The sequence below is a fragment of the Aquarana catesbeiana genome, linkage group LG03 (assembly GCF_042186555.1).
Source record: "Aquarana catesbeiana isolate 2022-GZ linkage group LG03, ASM4218655v1, whole genome shotgun sequence".
In the NCBI taxonomy this organism is placed as follows: domain Eukaryota; kingdom Metazoa; phylum Chordata; class Amphibia; order Anura; family Ranidae; genus Aquarana; species Aquarana catesbeiana.
The window spans coordinates 155,367,603-155,389,662 of NC_133326.1; the positions used below are offsets into that span (position 1 = coordinate 155,367,603).

Consider the following 22,060-nt stretch of genomic DNA (forward strand, 5'->3'; position numbering starts at 1 on the left):
TTTATCCATTAAAGGATGAATTGGAAAGGAAAAGGCAGTCTGTGGGATCCTTCTGACCCCCAGGGAAGAAACAGAGGATGTAGCATCCTCAGCAGAGGGCATTTTAAATGTGGAACGCACTAGTTCAGTATAATACTGGACCTGCTTCTTGAGTGCCTGAGAGGAAGAAGCTCTCTCCTCTTCCTCTGAATCCTCAGACTGCTCTTGATCCCTATCTCTGGATAGGGATCTCTCCTCATTGTAAGACGAATCATCTGAAAGAGAAAGTGCAGCATAGGGAGGGGATCTACTCCTTTATCTGCTATCTTTTAAGGAAGCTGAAATAAAATTCATAATTCTTCCCTCAAAACCCTCCAATGTAGCCCTAAGGGAATCCTCTGTGACATACGCTGGGGGTGTAACATTAGGAGAGGCTGCAAAACCTGACAGGGGCACTGACTCATCCTGTGAGGCTGGCTCCAGTCTTGCAGGGGGGGATGGTAACAAGCTACAAAGCAGAGGTACTAGTACATATGCAATCACTGTTGTGCTAAAAGTCTCACAATATACATATATGCTTAATACTGCACAACCTGATGCCGAGTAGGTGTCTTAGGCTTAGCCTGGATCTGACCACTTTAGGATGCTCACTGCCCACACTCTGTGTCCATCTGTTTACAAAGCTCTGAACGCTCTGGGCTTTTAAATTAGCCACCTGGCGTCTGCACACCTGCAGTGGAGGAAGTGAGCGGATTGGACACCAGCTTCACTGAGTGTGTAGCTGAAAGGCACGAAAGTTTGCTCCTTACTCCCTCTAGTGGTGGAAATCAGGTAAGACATGCAACTACTCATTGATGAAAATCCATTTGTAATATAAATATATATAGGATTAACTTCTCTTACCTGTCCCCGCCGCAGGAACTGCTGAGAACAGACAGTTTCCAGCCTTCACCCATCATGGCGGGTAGCGTTGTGCCAACCTTCAGGGTTTTTTGGGTTCCTTCTCAGAGAAACCTCTTACCTGGACCTGTAAAAGACTCTGCCAGAAACTTTCGTGCCACTGTTTTAATAGTACACCAAGCCTGGTTTTCTCAGAGCCCAGTCCTCCAAAGAGAGACTTACAGGCAAAACCTCGCTTCTTCGGATGACGAGGCCCGGGTACCATACCATCTTGGGAGTCAAAATATCGGCCCAAGATATGGATCTGTTCAGCATAGCCCTTTAAGCCCCCCGCAGGGACCAAACTGGAGCTTTCTTTACAGCACATGTTTTACGTGACCAACCACCTTAGACACTGGAGAAAAAACTGAGGTCCTCCCCATATGGGAGGGGTTAAATAGGGGAGGAATTCTCCTTAATCGGGGTTAACCAGTGTCCAATTACCGATGGTGCCTGTGACAGACATAGCCAGAACAGAGGCTGTTGGAGAGGACTGTATACAAGCCTGTTGCCTTTTGATTATGGGCCCTGGATTTTCAATGGAACAATACTCTTTGTGAGGTAATTGAGAAATCCAGGCTGAACTGTACTAATCGGACTCAGTCGTGTATATATGTATATATTGTATGGGGACTCCTTACTGTAGATTTGTGTCCCTGAAGAGGGAGGGGGGATTCCTCCAGCAGCCCCCTGCTGATAAGACTGATTCATTCTGTTGGGACACATCCTGTGAGGAGATGCTGGTGTCATCAATTCCAACTACCTGTGTTTTTGTTAATTGAATGAGCTAATGACATTGTCCTCTATACAAATGTAGGAGACGGGACGACTGCTATTGGGTTGATATAACTGTGTGAAGCTCGGTGACCACAAGTCTGGGCGAAAGGTCATGTCTCAGTCACCTAGGCTGTATAAAGGATTAGATAATTAGCTCATGTTAATTAAGTTACAGTTGTATTGTTAGAGGAGGTTCCAACGGCATATAAAGTCTTGTAATTTTGATTCTAAATAAAGTGAGTTCTTGGTAGCAACAAGCAAGTGTCGCCTTGTTTGTGCTCAGAGAGGTTGGGATATCTGTATACAGACTGGGAGGAAGTGGTATATGACGGAAGCACTCAAGCGGAGTGTGGGACGTTCCGTGACATTGGTGGCAAGCAGCGGGTAAGCTTCCTGCAGTCTGGGAAATTTAAACCTCCACCTGGATCTAAGATCAGGATAGCAGACTTCAGTCACCCCAGCGGAGATATGGACCTGGCATCAGAATTCCCGGGGCTGCTGCGAATCATCCTTTCAACATACACCAGGACTGTGTCTGAGGATGAATACCTGGAGCTTAGGCAGCAAATTCGGGTGGAGCTCTGGATTGCAGCCCTCCGTCTCGCTGGTATAAAACAGGACAAGTGCTTTCCAACCCAAGAGCAACGGGCCAGTGACCAACGGGCATTGCGGATGGCATTCCTGGGAGAGCAGCCCCAGGAGCAATGGGTGACTGAGTTGGACAGGTTGGTCCAGCAGGAGATAGAGCTGGACAATCGTTATCGGGCTCTGCAATGGCACGCAGAGAAGGGATATTTAGGGGAGACAAAAAAATGCTCTCCAGAGGGATATGACTTTGGCGGCCCTGGATTGCTGTGGGAGAACCTTACAGATCTTTTTATGTTTGGCGATGAAGGGGAACCTGACCCTGAGGACCTGAGAGAATATAGAGAGTCTATGCTCGGTCTTGCAGGGGTCTCAGAGCTCAAACCTGATCTGGACCATTTGCTAAGGAAGGAACAGCATCTGGAAAGGGCATACAGGAAACTGCTAGAACAAGTTCAGCAGCATGCCAGAGAATCGACAGTGGAAAATCCGGAGATTGCCGTCCCCAAACCTGAAGTGCTGACAACAGGGCAGAGCTCTGCTAACCTCTGCCCAGAAATGATAGCATCTTCTGGGTTCCATGGACAGGAGATGGTGAACCTCTATCCCCAGACATCAGTTGCAGAGACATGGGACTTGATAGACTTTTCTGCTGAGGAAGAACAACCTGATGAGCCTCCAGCAGAAGAGCTGCTATCAGGGCCAAAGTTCACTGTGTTCTGCCCAGCACCAACAGTGGCTTCGGCCTTCTTGAGAGAAGAGGTAGTCGGCCTTTCTCCCACAGCACTGACAGGGACATGTGATTTTCTGCCAGCAGCATCTATGGAGTTAAAACAAACTTCTCCAGCTGAAGATCTGGTAACTGAACAGAGGGTCCAAGACCTCTGTCCCACACTTTTACCACTTCCAGAGACTGGGGATTTAATAGACGTTTCTGTAGAGGAGGAACCACCTGGCAAACCCCCAGCAGAAGTGCTGGCAACCGGACAGAGGGTCCAAGATCTCTGCCCCACACCTGCAGCAATTGTGGAGGCCCAAGGTGAGGAGGTGGCAGTCTATCGCGAGCTGCAGATCAGGATCCAAGGAGAGAATGCAGTCATCACCTCACAACTGCAGCTTGATCTGGTGTCGGTTGATGGGGCTTCAGTCCCCACCTGTATACCCCAGGGATGCTGGGCAGTCGGCCCAGATCCCCAACAGCAGGATGGAGTGAGCCCAGTCCCCCTGTCTTCTCTCCAGCGGCAGAAAGGATTCCAGGGAGAAGGGCCAGTCCGGGCCTCTCCCCAGCGGCAGATATGTTCTCTGAGAGAGGCAGAGGATGGCTGGGTGAGTAATACTCTGTTTGGAATAATTTGTTTGGGGTACTGTGTGGGTACAGGCAGTAGAGGACTGGAACTATGGACTAACTTCGGAGTCAACCCGTCTGGGGTCTCCTCCTGTGTTAGTCTCCTGCCGAAAGGGGAGAAATGTGACAGACATAGCCAGAACAGAGGCTGTTGGAGAGGACTGTATGCAAGCCTGTTGCCTTTTGATTATGGGCCCTGGATTTTCAATGGAACAATACTCTTTGTGAGGTGAATGAGAAATCCAGGCTGAACTGTACTAATCGGACTCAGTCGTGTATATATGTATATATTGTATGGGGACTCCTTACTGTAGATTTGTGTCCCTGAAGAGGGAGGGGGGATTCCTCCAGCAGCCCCCTGCTGATAAGACTGATTCATTCTGTTGGGACACATCCTGTGAGGAGATGCTGGTGTCATCAATTCCAACTACCTGTGTTTATGTTAATTGAATGAGCTAATGACATTGTCCTCTATACAATGTAGGAGACGGGACGACTGCTATTGTGTTGATATAACTGTGTGAAGCTCGGTGACCACAAGTCTGGGCGAAAGGTCATGTCTCAGTCACCTAGGCTGTATAAAGGATTAGATAATTAGCTCATGTTAATTAAGTTACAGTTGTATTGTTAGAGGAGGTTCCAACGGCATATAAAGTCTTGTAATTTTGATTCTAAATAAAGTGAGTTCTTGGTAGCAACAAGCAAGTGTCGCCTTGTTTGTGCTCAGAGAGGTTGGGATATCTGTATACAGACTGGGAGGAAGTGGTATATGACGGAAGCACTCAAGCGGAGTGTGGGACGTTCCGTGACATTCCCCCTCAGGGACCAAACTGGAGCTTTCTTTACAGCACATGTTTTACGCGACCAACTACCTTAGACACTGGAGAAAAAACTGAGGTCCTCCCCATATGGGAGGGGTTAAATAGGGGAGGAATTCTCCTTAATTGGGGTTAACCAGTGTCCAATTACCGATGGTGCCTATCTAACCCACTATGTAATGAATACCCTGTGTCCCGTGATGTATGATCAAGAAAGCTTTTTAAGTCATACTGATCTAGTATATATTAAAAATGTGATGTATGCCCTGAAAGTCTAATTTAAAGTGACCTGTTAAAATTTAAATGAAGGATACAGAAGATACCATAAATATATGGTAAAGATGTTGTTTTTAATATTGGAATAGACACTGGGAACATCTTATTCTTAAAGATAACAGATCTCTGTGAACTTATATGCCCTTTTAAAATAACCAGCCTATGTCTTTATATAGGTGTTTGAAATGTTTTAACTGATAACATTGTCCTACATTATTCTTAGTTTAAGCATAAAAATAACTACACAAGTAACTGTGGGATTCATTTATTAATACTGGAGCACTCAGAATCTGGTGCAGCTATGCATTGTAGCCAATCAACTTCTAACTTCAGCTTGTTCAGCTAAGCTTTGACCATAAAACTGGGAGCTGATTGGTTTCTCTGCAGAGCTGCACCAGATTTTGCACTCTCCAGTTTTAGTGAATGAACCCCACAGTGTATTATCAGAATGTAGATTCTAATATTAAACTAAAAAAATGCAACATTTGGGCAAATTAAATATACTAAAACAGTGAAATCAAAAAAGAAATCCCTCTCTATCTGTGTGGGTAACAACAGTGAACTCATTTTGCCAGATGAAAGAATTTTGCTGGAGAGACCTAAGTAAATATATTAATTTTCAATCTGTATGGGCCAGCTGGCCCAAGTTTCAGAAAATGAGTAGTTTGGAAGATTAATCAGAAGGGTTTTATACTCGTTATTGTTTTTTGTTCCCTTACTTTATCCTGTCTTAAAGCTCAACTGTGGAATAACCAATATAAACCTCCTGATCCTATTATTATTATTATTAAATTACTATTATTATTAAAATACCTATGGCATCATTAGTCATGGTCAGAATTCTTTCCAGGTGCAGTGGGATGGCCTTACAGCATAGCTCCTTGAGCCACACAGAACTATATAGCTCATAATGATTTGGAAATGTGATGTGTGTGGGAAGTTTTGTAGGCAGTGTCGTGGGTTCTCGCTACTTTGTCACCACTTCATAGCTACAAGCCAGTCAATCAAACTCAATAGGCATGGATGGGAAGGAAAAGGAATGGTAACAAGCCCCCAATGCCAGGATTACAAAATGCCTTAATAGCTGTAAGCCAAGACTACAGCAGAGTCAGTTCCATAACAAGTTACCTACTCCTAGAGAGTGGGCAGCAAAGTTCGGTCATGCAAACAGGAAACCAATGTCCTACTGCTATATTTAACTACAGTTTCAGAAGTTTTTGAGAAGGGCAAACTGCCATAATACAAGAATAATGTACAAAACTTGGTAAGGCAAGGCTTTGGCAAAGGATTTGTGTAGCATTTGTACTGCCCAGAGTTCAGCTTTAAAATGTGTTATAAAGTTTGTTCTCAAGTGAGATTGTTATGCAAATTTCTTGGTCAATTAAATTTATTGTTCAAAAAGAAAAACACTTCAACTAAATATTGTAGTCAAATTCAAAAATTCCTTTTTTGTTTTGTATGTTATGTAGAATTGTCTGTTAGAGTTTCCCAGGGAATGGGGAGAATATTGTCCATTTTAATTTCAATTTAAGTAATTCAATCACAGGTTAAGGCAGGCCATACATGGTGCAAATTTCTTTTCTGCAACCACGGGTTGCAGGAAATAAATTTGTACGATTCCCCCATCAACACAGACAGTGCCGCGGGAGCGTACGGGGAAAGCTTTCCCCAGGAGGAGAATCCCTATAGTAGCCGCTAGCAATAGTCGCAACATAGTTGGTAGGCTGGTTGTACCCAAGTTGATTGATTGATCAACTTCGTACATTGAGCCTGCTCATTCAGCCCAACGAGAGAAGAAAATTGCAGATTCCCCTGTCAGCTCTGTCTGTGTTGATAGGGGAATCATGCAAATTTCTTGCAGGAATGAAATTTACACCGTGTATGGCCTGCCTAAGGATAAGAATAGAGCATGGACTTTGATAAACAGTTGACCTTTATCTTGTTTACAAGAGCTACATTTAGAACAATAATGCTTGCTGTTACCATTCCTAATATGGTTATCAAAAGCCTGATGGAAAAGAATATCAAACAGAAAATTTTGATCTGCACTTGAAGAAATGACCATGACACATACAGAATCACTTTAAGCAATGCCGCTGTTTATTTTTTACATTTTGTAAAATAACATTTAAAACTTTGTAACCAAAATCATTTTTCTCTGTTCACATAGCTGCTGTGAAAGTAGTACAGACACTAAGAAAAAATATATTCTAAAAAATTCTAGAGCGATGCAGGCCAAAAGCCAAATCAAATGTCAAACAAATCTTTGGCATTTCAGAGAATTCAACAATCATGAGCATAAGTAAAACAACTCATACATCAGTGCATTTATGTTTTGTTTGCTATAAACAAAACTTGAGTTTTAGAACTTCAGTGTCTTGTTCAGACAAAATTAAATGTTTTTTTTTAATAAATATCATTTGTCATTACCCTTCTCTATTTAGTTTCCATCACAGATCATTTAGTACAGAGATAGGTAATCTGGAAAGATCAAGCAACTCAGGAGCTGCAAGTCTCAGCATGCCAGGCCCAGCACTATAATGCCTACAGACTGACTGTGGTTTACAGGTCATGGATGGGAATTCATAACAGCCAAAGATATATACAAAATACAGGGGCACCTCAAAGACCATCAATTTTTTAAGAAGTGGTGTTACAAGTCAAATCCAAACCTGCTCATCTAAAGGAGTTGCTGGGGCAATTCCACACAGTGCATCACAGGACAAAATTATCTATTTTTTTAAACATACAGTATCTCACAAAAGTGAGTACACCCCTCACGTTTTTGTAATTATTTTAGTATATCTTTTCATGTGACAACACTAAAGAAATGACACTTTGCTACAATGAAAAGTAGTGAATGTACAGCTTGTATAACAGTGTAAATTTGCTCTTCCCTCAAAATAACTCAACACACAGCCATGTAACTCTAAACAGCTGGCAACAAAAGTGAGTAAACCCCTAAGTGAAAATGTCCAAATTGGGCCCAAAGTGTCAACATTTTGTGTGGCCACCATTATTTTCCAGCACTGCCTTAACCCCTTTGGGCATGGAGTTCCTCAGGGCTTCACAGGAGTCCTCTTCCACTCCTCCATGATGACATCACAGAGCTGGTTGATGTTAGAGACCTTGCGCGCCTCCTCCTTCCATTTGAGGATGCCCCACAGATGCTCAATAGGCATTAGGTCTGGAGACATGCTTGGACAGTCCATCACCTTTACCCTCACCTTCTTTAGCAAGGCAGTGGTCATCTTGGAAGTGTGTTTGGGGTTGTTATCATGTTGGAATACTGCCCTACGGCCCAGTCTCCAAAGGGAGAGGATCATGCTCTGCTTCAGTATGTCACAGTACATGTTGGCATTCATGGTTCCCGCAATGAACTGTAGCTCCGGCAGCACTCATGCAGCCCCAGACCATGACACTCCCTCCACCATGCTGTAGGCAAGACACACTTGTCTTTGTACTCCTCACCTGGTTGCCGCCACACACGCTTGACACCATCTGAACCAAATAAGTTTATCTTGGTCATCAGGCTACATGACATGGTTCTAGTAATCCATGTCCTTAGTCTGCTTGTCTTCAGCAAACTGTTTGCGGGCTTTCTTGTGCATCATCTTTAGAAGAGGCTTCCTTTTGGGATGAAAGTAACGCAGACCAATTTGATGCAGTGTGCGGTGTATGGTCTGAGCACTGACAGGCTGACCCCCACCCCTTCAACCTCTGCAGCAATGCTGGCAGCACTCATATGTCTATTTCCCAAATACAAACTCTGGATATGACACTGAGCATGTGCACTCAACTTCTTTGGTCGACCATGGCGTGGCCTGTTCTGGGTGGAACCTGTCCTGTTAAACCACTGTATGGTCTTGGGTACCGTGCTGCAGCTCAGTTTCGGGGTCTTGGAAATCTTCTAATAGCCTAGGCCAGTGATAGCGAACCTTGGCACCCCAGATGTTTTGGAACTACATTTCCCATGATGCTCCACTACACTGCAGAGTGCATGAGCATCATCCAAAACATCTGGGGTGCCAAGGTTTGCCATCACTGGCCTAGGCCATCTTTATGTAGAGCAACAATTCTTTTTTTCAGACCCTTATGCCCCATACACATGATCGGACTTTCCAATGAGAAATGTTGGATGTCAGGCTGTTGGCGGACAATCCGACCGAGTGTATGCTCCGTCAGACAATTGTTGTCAGATTTTCCGCCAACAAATGTTGGCTAGCATGTTTTCATATTTTCCGCCAACAAATGTGTGTTGTCAGACTTTCCGATCGTGTGTACACAAGTCCGTCGGACAAAAGTCCAAAGTACAAACACGCATGCTCGGAAGCAGAAGCGGTCGGTCTTGTAAACTAGCGTTCGTAATGGAGAATTAACATTCGTGACGTGGCAAATTATGAAATCTCCAAATGCAGCCCACAATTCTCTTCTTCTTTAATGGGATAATAATGAAGCTGCTTTGCTGGTGATAATGATGGAGTTATTGCAAACATCTTTTTTTCTAGGCTTTTTTTTTTCTAGTGATATCAAGAATAATATTATTATGTTTTTTTTTTTTTTTTAAATTTGTGCAAGTTACCACAACACCATTATCCCACAGTTTGTAAGAACATTGATACAACTATGTTGCTGTCCCTTGTCAATTTTACATTTTTTAAAATGTAACTGCCTACTCCCAAACTGTCATTTGAAGTAAAACACATAGCCAAGTATTATTCTCCACAATTTTTTTATTGTGCATTAAAAAAAAATAAAATTACACATGCTATCTGCCAATAGAACTTAACCAAAACGTGCATTCTATGCATTCAAAAGAATAGAAAATATACCAAATCAAATAATTATTCAACCAAAAAAATAATGTCAAAGCAATAACTCCAAGACCAATAATAAATAACACGTTATCTCCTCCGATTCTGCAACATGTCTAGTTGAATAACGGCCATTCAGAAACTAACTGAAAAGCACGAAATGAAAAGCGTGAACTGAAAAGTGCTAAATGAAAAACGCAAAAAGAAAAGCGCGAATCAACAATCACCAAACTTCTACTAACACGAAATTAGCAGAAGGAGCCCAAAGGGCGGCGCTAAAGAGCTGAAAAACCACGTAGTACGTCTAGAACGTCACTACGTTTGGAATTATTGGCCAACATTTGTGTGACCGTGTGTATGCAAGACAAGTTTGAGCCAACACCCTTCAGACAAAATTCCATGGTTTTGTTAGCGAAAAGTCCGATCGTGTGTACAAGGCATTAGAGAGTTCTTTGCCATGGAGTGCCATGTTGAACTTCCAGTGACCAGTATGAGAGAGTGAGAGCGATAACAGCAAATTTAACACACCTGCTTCCCATTCACACCTGAGATCTTGTAACACTAATGAGTCACATGACACTGGGGAAGGAAAATGGCTAATTGGGCCCAATTTGGACATTTTCACTTAGGGGTGTACTCACTTTTGTTGCCAGCGGTTTAGACATTAATGGCTGTGTGTTGAGTTAGTTTGAGGGGACAGCAAATTTACACTGTTATACAAGCTGTACACTCACTACTTTACATTGTATCAAAGTGTCATTTCTTCAGTGTTGTCACATGAAAAGATATAATAAAGTATTTACAAAAATGTGAGGGGTGTACTCACTTTTGTAAGATACTGGTCCGGCTTGGTTACAACAAATCTTTCATAGCTCATATCTGGAGGGCCTCTAGGGATGCAAAAATTCACTGTAGTAGCCTGTGCCACGTTGTAACAAGTTATCGGCGCAAAATAGTGACAGCTGTATCCATATCAACAGTTATGTACAGAAATGAATTCTGGGAAATAATCATTAATATATAAAAAAAAAAAAAAAGAAGATAATAATAAAAAAATATATATGAGTCCATGTTGCGACGCTACAAGTGGAGGGGGCAAAAATACTGTGTAAAGTCCATATTCAGGGCAGCCTTCCAGTAGGGGTGAAAGCCTTTATCCCAAGAGTACTGCAAAGACAAGAAAGAGGAGACGCCTCTGGGTGCAGACGTTTAAAACAATTTATTAAAAAGCAGCAACAGCTGGTAATACACTCACATTTGTGTGGTGGATATCAAACATAGCAATGTCCCAGGTCAATCCAGGGGGTCCGTGGAGTCATCTCTCTCGGCTGGTAGATGTAGGGGGTCTGGGCAGTCTCAAAACGCTGGATGTCCTCAGCCGAACAGCGGAGACAGGCACCAGAACGAGGCTTGGGTTACAGCCGATCCTGTCGAGGTGTGACGTCATCATCCCCCGACAGGATTGGCTGTAACCCAAGCCTCGTTCTGGTGCCTGTCTCCGCTGTTCGGCCGAGGACATCCAGCGTTTTGAGACTGCCCAGACCCCCTACATCTACCAGCCGAGAGAGATGACTCCACGGACCCCCTGGATTGACCTGGGACATTGCTATGTTTGATATCCATCACACAAATGTGAGTGTATTACCAGCTGTTGCTGCTTTTTAATAAATTGTTTTAAACGTCTGCACCCAGAGGCGCCTCCTCTTTCTTGTCTTTGTAGCCTGTGCCACAGTCATCATTTGTCTCTTCCAGGGTCTGCTTGAGCAGCTTGCCTTCTGTATACTAAATGCAGGGGGTCAATTGCTTGGCACGTCAATGGACACAAGGGATTCTCTCATTGGATGAGGCTGAAAGGAGGGGTGAATGTCTCTATGATCTCTGCCTTCTCCAATCAGGGAATGCATTGTATTCATAGAGAATAATACAAGACATATCAATAAGGAATCCCCATATCACCCTCTAATAGCAGAACAGATGTGTGATACCGCTTCTTTACAATGAATGCTCTTTAAAGACATATAGATATATATAGATATATATATCTATATATATAGATATATATATCTATATCGATAGAGATAGATAGATAGATAGATAGATAGATAGATAGATAGATAGATAGATAGATAGATAGATAGATAGATAGATAGATAGATAGATAGTAGGTAAACCCATCCATGGACACTGCTTTTTTTTTGATCTTCCCCTGAAAATGCTAACTGCCTGTCTGTCTTTGACATAGTACCATCTGGATTAGTAAACAACAGCAAGTATGTATATCCAGAAAGGCACAAAATAAATTTAGAACTGCTGATCTACATACCTTTTGTGGGTCAGTGACTTTGAATGTGTTAAAGCTATTAAATCAGCATGATAGTCAGGGAACTAGCATTTACAAAAGTAGCGGTCAGCAGTGGCAGTCAACATATGTCTTCACTGAAATCTATGTACAACCCTTTGGTTAGTGAAGGAAATTCCACATGAGTGTGTACTTACACAGGGTGACACTGTGGGTACACAGATAGCAGTGTGCCAACGTCCCAAATTGGGCATATGAAAACTAAAGACTAAAAGAGTGGACTTTAAAGGCAACAGGTAGACTGTCTAAAAATAATAAGATTGGTTTATTGGATACAAAATTTATAAGATAAAGACAATTAATACAGATAAATACATGTAAAACATTTTTTTTTTATGAGATTGGTGTTTTATACCCCACACATAACCTTTGACACCACTTCGTAGGATACATAGATATAGTAGTGTATCCGAAAAGGCGGAAATCGAATTTCCCGTAATAGTGTTCCAGTTAGAGCTGTAGGTAGGCAGGCATTGTGGGTCAGGATGTGAATCCGGGTATAAATATTCTTTTATTTGCTTGACATGTTGCGCGTAGGGGTACGCTTCTTCAGAAGCATAAGAAATTCATGCAGTAATCAGAAGCGGAGCAAGCAGTATAATAAATTGCTGGTAAGCAAGGTTGTCTGGATATATCCAGAGACAGAAAAATAGCAGCACAGCACTGGAGAGGTATAAATAATGGTTTGTACACCAGTGTTCATATAATTGTATGGTCTGTTTAGGTATTAATAAGAAAAAACAGACTAGCAGCTCAAAGAGGTAGGCACCTCAGATATTGTAGAGCCAGGCCGTGTGAGCAAACTGTGTCTCTTGGTAATTGATCAGCGTCTGCTGGAGAGCACTATTACGGGAATTTCGATTTCCACCTTTTCGGATACACTACTACATCTACGTATCGTACAAAGTGGTGTCAAAGGTTATGTGTGGGGTATAAAACACCAATCTCATGAAAAAAAATTTTTTTCATGTATTTATCTGTATTAATTGTGTTTACCTTATGAATTTTGTATTCAATAAACCAATCTTATTATTTTTAGATAGTCTACATGTGTGCCTTTAAAGTCCACTCTTTTAGTCTTTAGTTTTCATAAACCCTTTGGTTATATCGGGGGCTGCATTTAAGGACTCCATTAAAAAGTAAGATGACCATCTCATGTTATCAAAAATACTTGAAAAGTAAAGGTAGAGTCCAAAAATGTTATGTCCATCACTTCACCCAATATATTTGGGCAAATCTTTGTGCATATTATGTGTGTTAGACCGCCTTTATAAACGTTCTGAAATCATTCAGTCAAGCCTATTAGTAATTATTGATACTTGATTTGATTGTAATTATTGATTATTGATAAATTATTGATAAAGTGACCTTGTCACCATACCTCACTTTTTAAACTAAAATCTTGCTGCAGTAGATGATAAAAAACTTTTTTTCCTTTGTAACCCATGTCACTTTAGAAGGAATCTTTCTGTAAGTGTAAATTCTTGTCTATGCCAACCCCTGCTCCTGTCCCTTTCCTCTGCTGCTATATAAGCAGATACCAGCACTCATTGTAAGCTAATATTCAAATGTTAGGATTTCAGGCAAGATAAACAATTTATTACCTGTGCACCCATAAAGTAATCAAACAAGAAAAAAATAAATTTGACTTGCAATCTATCCAGCATATGGTAAACTAGTAAATGGGTCCAATAAACCTGTTACAAACTTACTAAAGGTAGTATTTTACAACCTTGATATGTAATCAGGTAAAAAAAATAAATAACTAACAAATGACATTATTTAGTGTTGCTCTGGGAGGGAAGTATAGTAATTCATTGCTGAGTATATTACATGACAAGGTGTGGCAGATTGCATCCCACAATATCTGAATGCATTCAACTTTAGGATTGGTAAGGGTTTATATAAGGATACCAATGTAAATTCAGTTGAACCAATTCCCTCATCACTAATCTTAGGCCAGATTGAATGCCTGTCTGAACAGGTGACTTGCAGTGGAAGGTTTGAAGGATTACAGAGTGCTGAGGGAGGAAATTTCAGGGAGGCATGGGCATTCATGGCATCAATAGAGTGGAGAAGAGGTGGGGGTCATCTGCAGAGTAAACTTTGTGTTGGGGCAGTATCTGGAATTTAATAAAGCAATCTATGGAGGGGCTTGGTTAAAAAGAACTTTGTAGGTCAGAGTTCAAAGTTTAAACTGCCTTCCCTGTGTAGTTGACAGCCGATTTGAGAAAAAGAGAGCTAATGCACTTGAAGCACTTGAAGGAAAACTGTGATAGGATAATATGTAGCTTATGCGTCTATTTTGCAAATGTTTGCTAACTAAACCCCTGTTTTTAACGCAAACTGTTAAACAGCTTAATTTGGTTGGTAACAGGCTGGCTGGCGAGTTGAACTGGGAATTTTCTTTGGTTTTGTTTTGCCATTGCTAGTTGTCTGCTGTCATGCTGATCCAGTGTCTTTAATACTTTGTGTTACTAATCTGAAATAAGTATGCATATCAGGGAAGTCATCAAAGGCGGCTTCCAAGTTTTCACTTATCCAACTAAAAAGAAAGGTGGATATGGTAAGGGTATAAATTAGTACTGCAACTGTGTCAGGCATAAGGGATGGATGCAGGCTCTGGTTGGTGTAGGAATCTGAGGTTTAAAAGAGAAAATATAGCCCTAAGACCCCTTTCACACGAAGGGCACAATCAGGTCCACCTGCAGTTTTTCAGATGGACGTAAATGGATGGTCTATTCACCCCTATGGACCGGGTGGTGTAAACGGACTTGTGTTCAATTACAGCCATCTACCTCTGGTCCAATCCAGTCCTCTAAAAAACAAACAAAGGTAGCCCCTTCTGTCTAGTGGGATTGGAGGGCAGTCAGGTGTAAACAGACAGCGGAGTCCATTCATTCCAGCCACCCATAGAGCAGAGTGAGCTTTGTCCGTATCTGCTCTGTAAGAACTGAGCAGGCAATGACCTTTCATCTGCCCACTCTGCTTCAATCAGTGGACAGATCTCCTGCTCATCAAAAATCCACCCTTTGTGAAAGGGGCTATAGGCAGGCCATAGATTATGCAATTTTCTTTCCTTCAACCAAGGGTTGAAGGAAAGAAATATGCTTGATTTCCCCTCAACACAGTCAGTGTTAATGGGGGAATCTCTCCTGTAGCACTATTGTGTTCTACGGATGGAGAGTGAGCAGAGCCTTCCCCATCAGCAGAATACAATGATCACTGCTGGCTGACAGTGATTGCATAAAAAAAAACAGACAAGCTGGTTGTTCTGAAGTTGATTGATGGAAAATATGAAATAATGGTGCAGAGTGAAGTGATGAACATATGTAACAGCTTGTCAAAGGATTATGTAAATTGGGTTCTATTTTGTTGAACTATTTAAAAACAAAATGTATACATATGAAATTTGGGGTGAAATGGAGGAGCACCAGTTTGAATGCTAATATACAGTGAATTAACATGAATCTAACTATATTAGTTATAAATTTACTTCATTTAAATTGTTTTCTTTCTCACACTGCAAATTACAGAGTGAAAGCTGAAATCTCACGATTAACAACACTGTTTGATCATTGTGAACCTTTCTTATCACATCCAACAGTAGTCACTGTAAGGAGTCTGCTATTACCTATCCTGTCCAGAAAAGATTTTTCGTTATACCATGTGCTGTACACCATGAGAATTTCCTATCTCTTTGCGTGGAGTACTAAACTTCACTATGGAGTTCTCCTTTGCAAATGAAAGTAATCTCAGACAGGCACAAAGCAGACTCTTCTTTGTGGTGTCTGTTGGCAGGCAGCACTTTTAATTTAAAATATTCAAGGCGGAGGAAAAGTTCACTTTAATTAAGCCCAGTTGTCTTGAACCTATATTCATCTTAAACAACATATTAAAGATAACACATGTAAAAGAATGTTAGTAATACAAACAATTTCAGTAATCAATGCATCATATGCTGGAACAGATGGAACAATGGTACATACATGGTAAAAGTACAATTTCATATAAAACTTTTTTGCATTAAGAATATATCTATGGGCTGATAAGAATGTACAAAAAAATGTCAATGCCTCAAATGTAGATATAAGTTCATCTATAATGGTTTTCAAGGAACACCTTGTGCAAAGATGTCACAGTCATTTACTGTGACCCAGACTGCAAATATTGGTATACTGTTCTATACCAGATACATTGGTTGAGGTCCTCTTCTAATGCTTGTTAATTAGCTTTTTAGCACATATAAGCGGAATGATTGAAATACTGTTTGTTTTTTTACACTTCATTTGTTATTAAATCCTTACCACAGTCAAAGGGATGAGACAGAAGATAATCCTGATACACCCCATCAATCAGTTTTTCTGCATTATTCTTTGCAAACCAGCAGTCCACTTGGTGAAGGCCATTGTATAATCTCCTCTGCTTTCTGATTACAGGGACTGAGCGATTTCTAACCTTCAGCATGTTAATGACATGTGAGCTTTGGTTTGTTGCATGATCATTGTTTGTGCTCAGTGGCACCTGAGTGACCTTAACTTCATTATATAGGAACTGACCTATTAAAAAAAAGAAAATTATGTGAATCTACAGTCATTCTTCTGGTATCACTAGATATATAAGTGAAATACATATCCCTAATGGTAAAAAAAAATTGCTTCTGGGTACAGGATAACATTCATATCCATTATAGCCTATATATAGTTTGATCTGAAACAGTACATGAAATTATGTACCTGCATCCCTCATAATGCAATCCAACAATACATTAAAAGTGCCCATGGGACCTTATATTAGGTACAAAACAATAACAGGATCAATGAATATAAAGACTTTAACCTCCCTGGCGGTCTGATTATTTCGGATTTTAGGTGCTGAAAGCGGTACAATTATTTTGCATGGAAACTTGGCGTTTTATATTGTAGGTCTGTAATTCTTAACAATAACACACTTAAATCTGTCCAAACAAGAGTCTAGTAGATATCCCGGGTATGATAAAGTTTGAAACACAAAAACATAAATTATAATATAATAAATAAAAATAAATAATTAAAAAAAAAAAATTAATAATAAAATAAATTTCCCCACGATTCACTATCGCTCAATTCTGCAAGTGTTCTAATTTACTAGCCCTGTTTTCTAGCTGGTCTAAAGCCACTTTTGATGTAAAGGGACACTTTTTGGTTGCTATGGACAATCTCCAGTTTCCAGGCAGAAAGAACAGTATATATAACATAAAACTGCATGCAGGGCATAGGACAAAGCACTGGGGACAAAAGGGATGTGAAATAATTTCATACAGTACTGTAATCTGTAAGATTACAGTACTGTATGTGTTATGATTTTACACTTTTTTGAATTTGCCGCCAGGCTCCGCCCCGTGCGTCGCGCAGCTCGCAGGGAACGGAGCCTGGCACGGAGAGGCTTCGGAGGAGGACGGAGCCCGCAGACACAGCGGGGGACATCGCAGGATCCCGGGGACAAGGTAAGTAAAGCCACACCAGGATCCTGCGATGTAATCCCGAGTGTGGCTCGGGGTTACCGCTAATGGTCCTGAATTTTAACCCCGAGCCACACTCGGGAAAACCGCCAGGGAGGCTACCAAAATAATGTTTATGTAGCCCTCTTGTACTAAATGGGGCTAATATGTCAAGTTGTTTTTGGCTGGGCTGGAGTTAGCTCAGACTGATTGTATTGTTGTCCACCAGTTTTTTCTCTAAGCTTGTGATTTCTCACTGTCACCAGTAGATGTCCCTGGTATCACTGGTCATAATATGAGATTTCACAAACAAAACTGATTTATGAATATTTATATTTTCTTCAGCCAATCTGATAGGAGGTTTATGCCAATGGTGCATGCTGGGGGAGGATATACATTTTTGGGACAGGCCATGTGCTCTCCTCTCTTGCCTCAGGCAATACTCAAATCCCTTACATCTATGAGGTTCGACAACTCTTCCTTCCCCATAAACTGGTAAATGCTAAGAGCCTTATGCAATAACATGATTTTACCAAGAAAAAATATTATTTCCTCACAGGCACCAATCAGAATGAAGCTTTCAGGGCAGGTCTGATGCTGATTGGTTACTGATGGAAAGGAAATGTAGTTCTCAGAATTAATATGATGATACATAATGCCCAGTGCCATGTTGTCCATCTGAAATTATCTTTCACTGTTCTGACCTTGATAAGTTGGCACTGATTACTTTGAGTTCTCATTCTCCTGACACATTGTTACTCTTTACTCTGTCTTTTTGACATAAATGTGTGCCTGTATACATTAGTTAAACAACTTAACTGCTGATTAATGAAACGACAGAAAAGAAATCTGACAGGAAAAGAAAGTGTAATACAATGGAGCAAGATCTTATGATTTGTTTCTTTGCAACTGCCCTGCAATTTACATTTATGTTTCTTACTATTTCTCTTAGGAGCAATCAAGCTTACCTAAAAGGCCATGAGAATATAGGGACAGTCCTTTGCTGTTAGAAATGTAAAATCCCAAGTGGTTTCTTTGAAAGGGAGCTGGATTCTTGTACTGATGCACCAGAATTACAAACGTAATAGTGCCGTAAATGGTAACAGTGACATTGGATTTAGCAGCAACAGAGACCAAAAGGTCATCAGTCTTCACTGTGGCACTCTTGTCACATGCTAGAATGAGCCGATCCTTGCTGTCCAGGATCACCTTGTTGGGAGTAATTTCTATATAAGTGCGCTTTGGTTTGTTGACGATTATGGTGATTTTGCTAAAGTAGGTCCGTTGTTTCTTATGTCCATGTGGAGGAGCTGGAGCACCGATCAGCTGCCCATTCACTGTCACACCTTGAAAATACAGCAATACAATTTTTCAGTTTCTTTTTCTTTTTTTTTTTTTCGATGCAAGTAAACAAAGCTAGAAGCTGTCAGGGCTCAAGCCCTCTTGGAACAGCCTTGTAATGCCAATTATCTTTCTCTGAATTAGAAGTACATTTACATACATAAAATATTTAATTTTAACATTTCTTTAGGTAATTCTGAAAATGGCAAAGATAAAAAATGTACTGATCTCTTACCAGAGTATTTGTGGTCTGATACCAGCCTTAGTACGTCTCCGGGTTCACCGTCAATATTGAAGCACACTGTCAACTTACTCAAAGGGAAGTCAACAACAAAATGTGGATCTCCATCCGCTTAAAGGATATAGAAATGTATAAGGAAGAATGTCAAATGACAAAATATAAAAGAAAAATTCCAAATATGCTAAAAAATTATATAACATAAGTTATTTCAACACAAGTCATTTTGGCTTAAGGTTGAACTTTAGCAAAAAATCATCCCAAATTTGCAAGCAGGAAGGTTTTTTAACTTTTACTTGTAATGTCTCTTCTGCAATAAAGGTTTAAAGTGATTGTAAAGTCTTGATTTTTTCTATAAAAATAACAAACATGTTATACTTTCCTGCTCTGTGCAGTGGATTTGCACAGAGCAGCCCAGATCCTCCTCTTCTTGGGTCCCTCTTCGGTGCTTCTGGCCCCTCCATCCTGTCGAGTGCCCCCACAGCAAACAGTTTGCTATGGGGGCACCTGAGCCAAGTCACAGCTCTGTGTGTCCATTCAGACACTGAAGCGTGGCCCGGCCCCTTATCCCATCTCTCCTGATTGGCTAACTGACTTGATTGACAACAGCAGGAGCCAATGGCGCTGCTGCTGTGTCTCAGCCAATCAGGAGGGAGAGTCTCAGACGGCCGAGACACTCGTAGACATTGCTGGACAGAGAAGGAGTAAAAATAGGTATTAAGGGGGCTGAGGGAGGCTACTACACACAGAAAGATTTTTATCCCAGTGCATAGAATGCATTAAGATAAAAAACCTTCTGACTTTACAACCACTTTAACTGCTGTGTACAAAGCTGATATCTGTCAGGTGCTGGAATAAATGAACTCCCATGGACAAGTGTGGGAATCATGTCATCCTGGCAAAGTCGTTCAAGGTGACCAAAGATCTTGAACCTGCAAGAGGAGTGGGTGAAGATGTCTGCACAGTTGAGGGATATGGCGGATGTCACATTGCTGAAAGGGAAGGTTAATATATGCAGACTTCAGTGCTAGTTCAAAATGGCTGTAAATCCTCACATATACCCACTGAAGTAACTAGCTTCAAGTGATACACAGAGATAAAACAAATCCTCCTACATAAAAATTGTACCCATTTACCTGCAGCCCTCTCTCCTCTACAAGAGTTCAAAGTGCACTGTTTACACAGCATTGCTGAGCTTCCAGAGCCCAGAAGCAGGATCTGATGTCACACACTGTACAGTACAAGAACAGAGAGCTGAGTGTAATCTGAGACCTGAGTGGAGGGAATGGACACACCCCTCTACACAGTCTTAAAGGAAACCTGCACATCTGAGACTGTCAATCACCTGCTGTGTGCTTGATGGAGTGGTGGGGCTGTCTCCCGGGATTGCTTGGTGTCAGGATAAATGATTGAAAGGGACTCATGAAGATAGCAGAAGGAGGAGAGAAAAACTAGAAATCACATTAGGTGCTTTGAATTGAGGCAAGTGCACAATTTAGAAGAATATGCTTGGTTCATTTTTCTTTTCAGACAACCACGTGAAGTTAAAAGCACATGAACTATATATATTCCATATGTAATTCATTTTAAAGGCAATGTATAGGGATTATATATTATTTTTATCTATTAAAAATATATATATATTTTTAACATTTCATATAAATATTTTATATTTACATTTATAGCCATCAGATAACATTTTTCACATGATGTGGCTACCTTAAAGCATATAGTAACCCAAGAATAAAAATATCATATAATGCAGCTGTGGTGGCTACATTGGTTTTCTTTTTCTAGACTTTTTCCTTTATTTAAACCTTAGGACAGGAAATGTCAAAAATTTGGTAACTTGGAATAGGGCATCCTAGGGGACCTATTATTTACTATTTGTGTGACTGGCCCACCGCTATTTCCAGAAGTCTCCACTGAGATACAGTACAAGTACAAAATTACAGGCTTTCTTTAAAGTGACAGTTTATTTTCGATAAAACACTATCTAAAGCTAGTTCTCACCTAAAAGGATGTAGATACTAAAGCTTTTCTTATTAGAGCACAGAAATTGCTCAGATGATTACTACCTTTCAGAAATCATTTGGAGAAAGCACATGATGATACAAACAGAAATTTCATCAGAACAGAGAAAAGTTATATATTTCACCTGTAGGAGTTTTTGAAGATTAAATGTACTCTGGATGCTAAACAGTCACTACAGAAAGTTTGCTGTATTTTTAAATACTTCGTTCTATGCTGACAAGTCCCTTTAATCCCAGATGAATAGCAGATAATAGTACCTTACAGTGAGCACCTACACCCTCAGCACACTTGTAGTTATGCCCTAGCCAGTACAAAATAGTGACTGCAACTACACCTGGTATCAGTAAAGCAAGAAATGTTGTCTTTATTCTTCTTCCAAACTCATAGCTTTAAACAACTAGGCCTAATCAGGGTGAAACGCATCAATAGACATGGCTAAGAAGCAGGGACTGTAGCTGAAACCTGCATAACAAGTGGGCACAGATTAACAGCCCACAACATGGTATTGTGGCCACCATGTTTATTAATAAAGTTTTTAATTCTATATTTTAAAAAAAAAGTACTTGTCACGAGGCTTTTAGGCGGGAAACACGGACACCGCTCACAGTTGTCCTGGATCGGCTTGGCATGCTCCCTGCTATACTACAGAGCTATTATACTACAACTCGCCAGCCATGACAGGACATGTCATTGGTGCGGAAGGTCTTGGAGAAGGCAGAGTCTGAAGGCGGCGATGAGTGGCTGCGGCAGTGCCTGGCGATGGCCAAAGTCAATCCAGCATGTGAAGCAGAGGCAACGGAACAGCTGTTCCCCCCAAGGAGAGAGGATACAGAAGAGGTGACCCGGCCAGCAAATCTTACCTCAGCCCAGTGCTCCCCAGCTCACAGGCTTCAGCAGCGCCTACCATCGGAACGTCCGGAGTCAGAGGCAGCGGTGAATCAGAGGGGCAGGTCCTGCCCAACAGAGGATGACAGAGATGACGTGCCTGTGGCTCAGCGTATCAAGAGGAGGAGGCGGGTCTTCTCTCCGTCTACAATACGCAGCGGTGAAGGTTGAGGGCGGGCGTGACCTTCCCC

The 22,060-nt window shown here is 41.2% G+C and overlaps 1 protein-coding gene across 2 annotated transcripts in view; it reads right to left on the reverse strand.

The window, feature by feature from the left end:
- The window catches only part of ITIH5 (inter-alpha-trypsin inhibitor heavy chain 5), a 222,336-nt gene that overhangs the window by 90,122 nt on the left and 110,154 nt on the right, over window positions 1–22,060 (reverse strand). For both annotated transcript variants that reach the window (XM_073619435.1, XM_073619436.1), the window contains 3 exons: window positions 18,948–19,064; window positions 18,340–18,717; window positions 16,200–16,451 (listed from right to left, as the gene is read on the reverse strand). In XM_073619435.1, coding sequence (XP_073475536.1) covers window positions 16,200–16,451; window positions 18,340–18,717; window positions 18,948–19,064 — 747 coding nt within the window. The remainder of the gene's footprint in view (window positions 1–16,199; window positions 16,452–18,339; window positions 18,718–18,947; window positions 19,065–22,060) is intronic.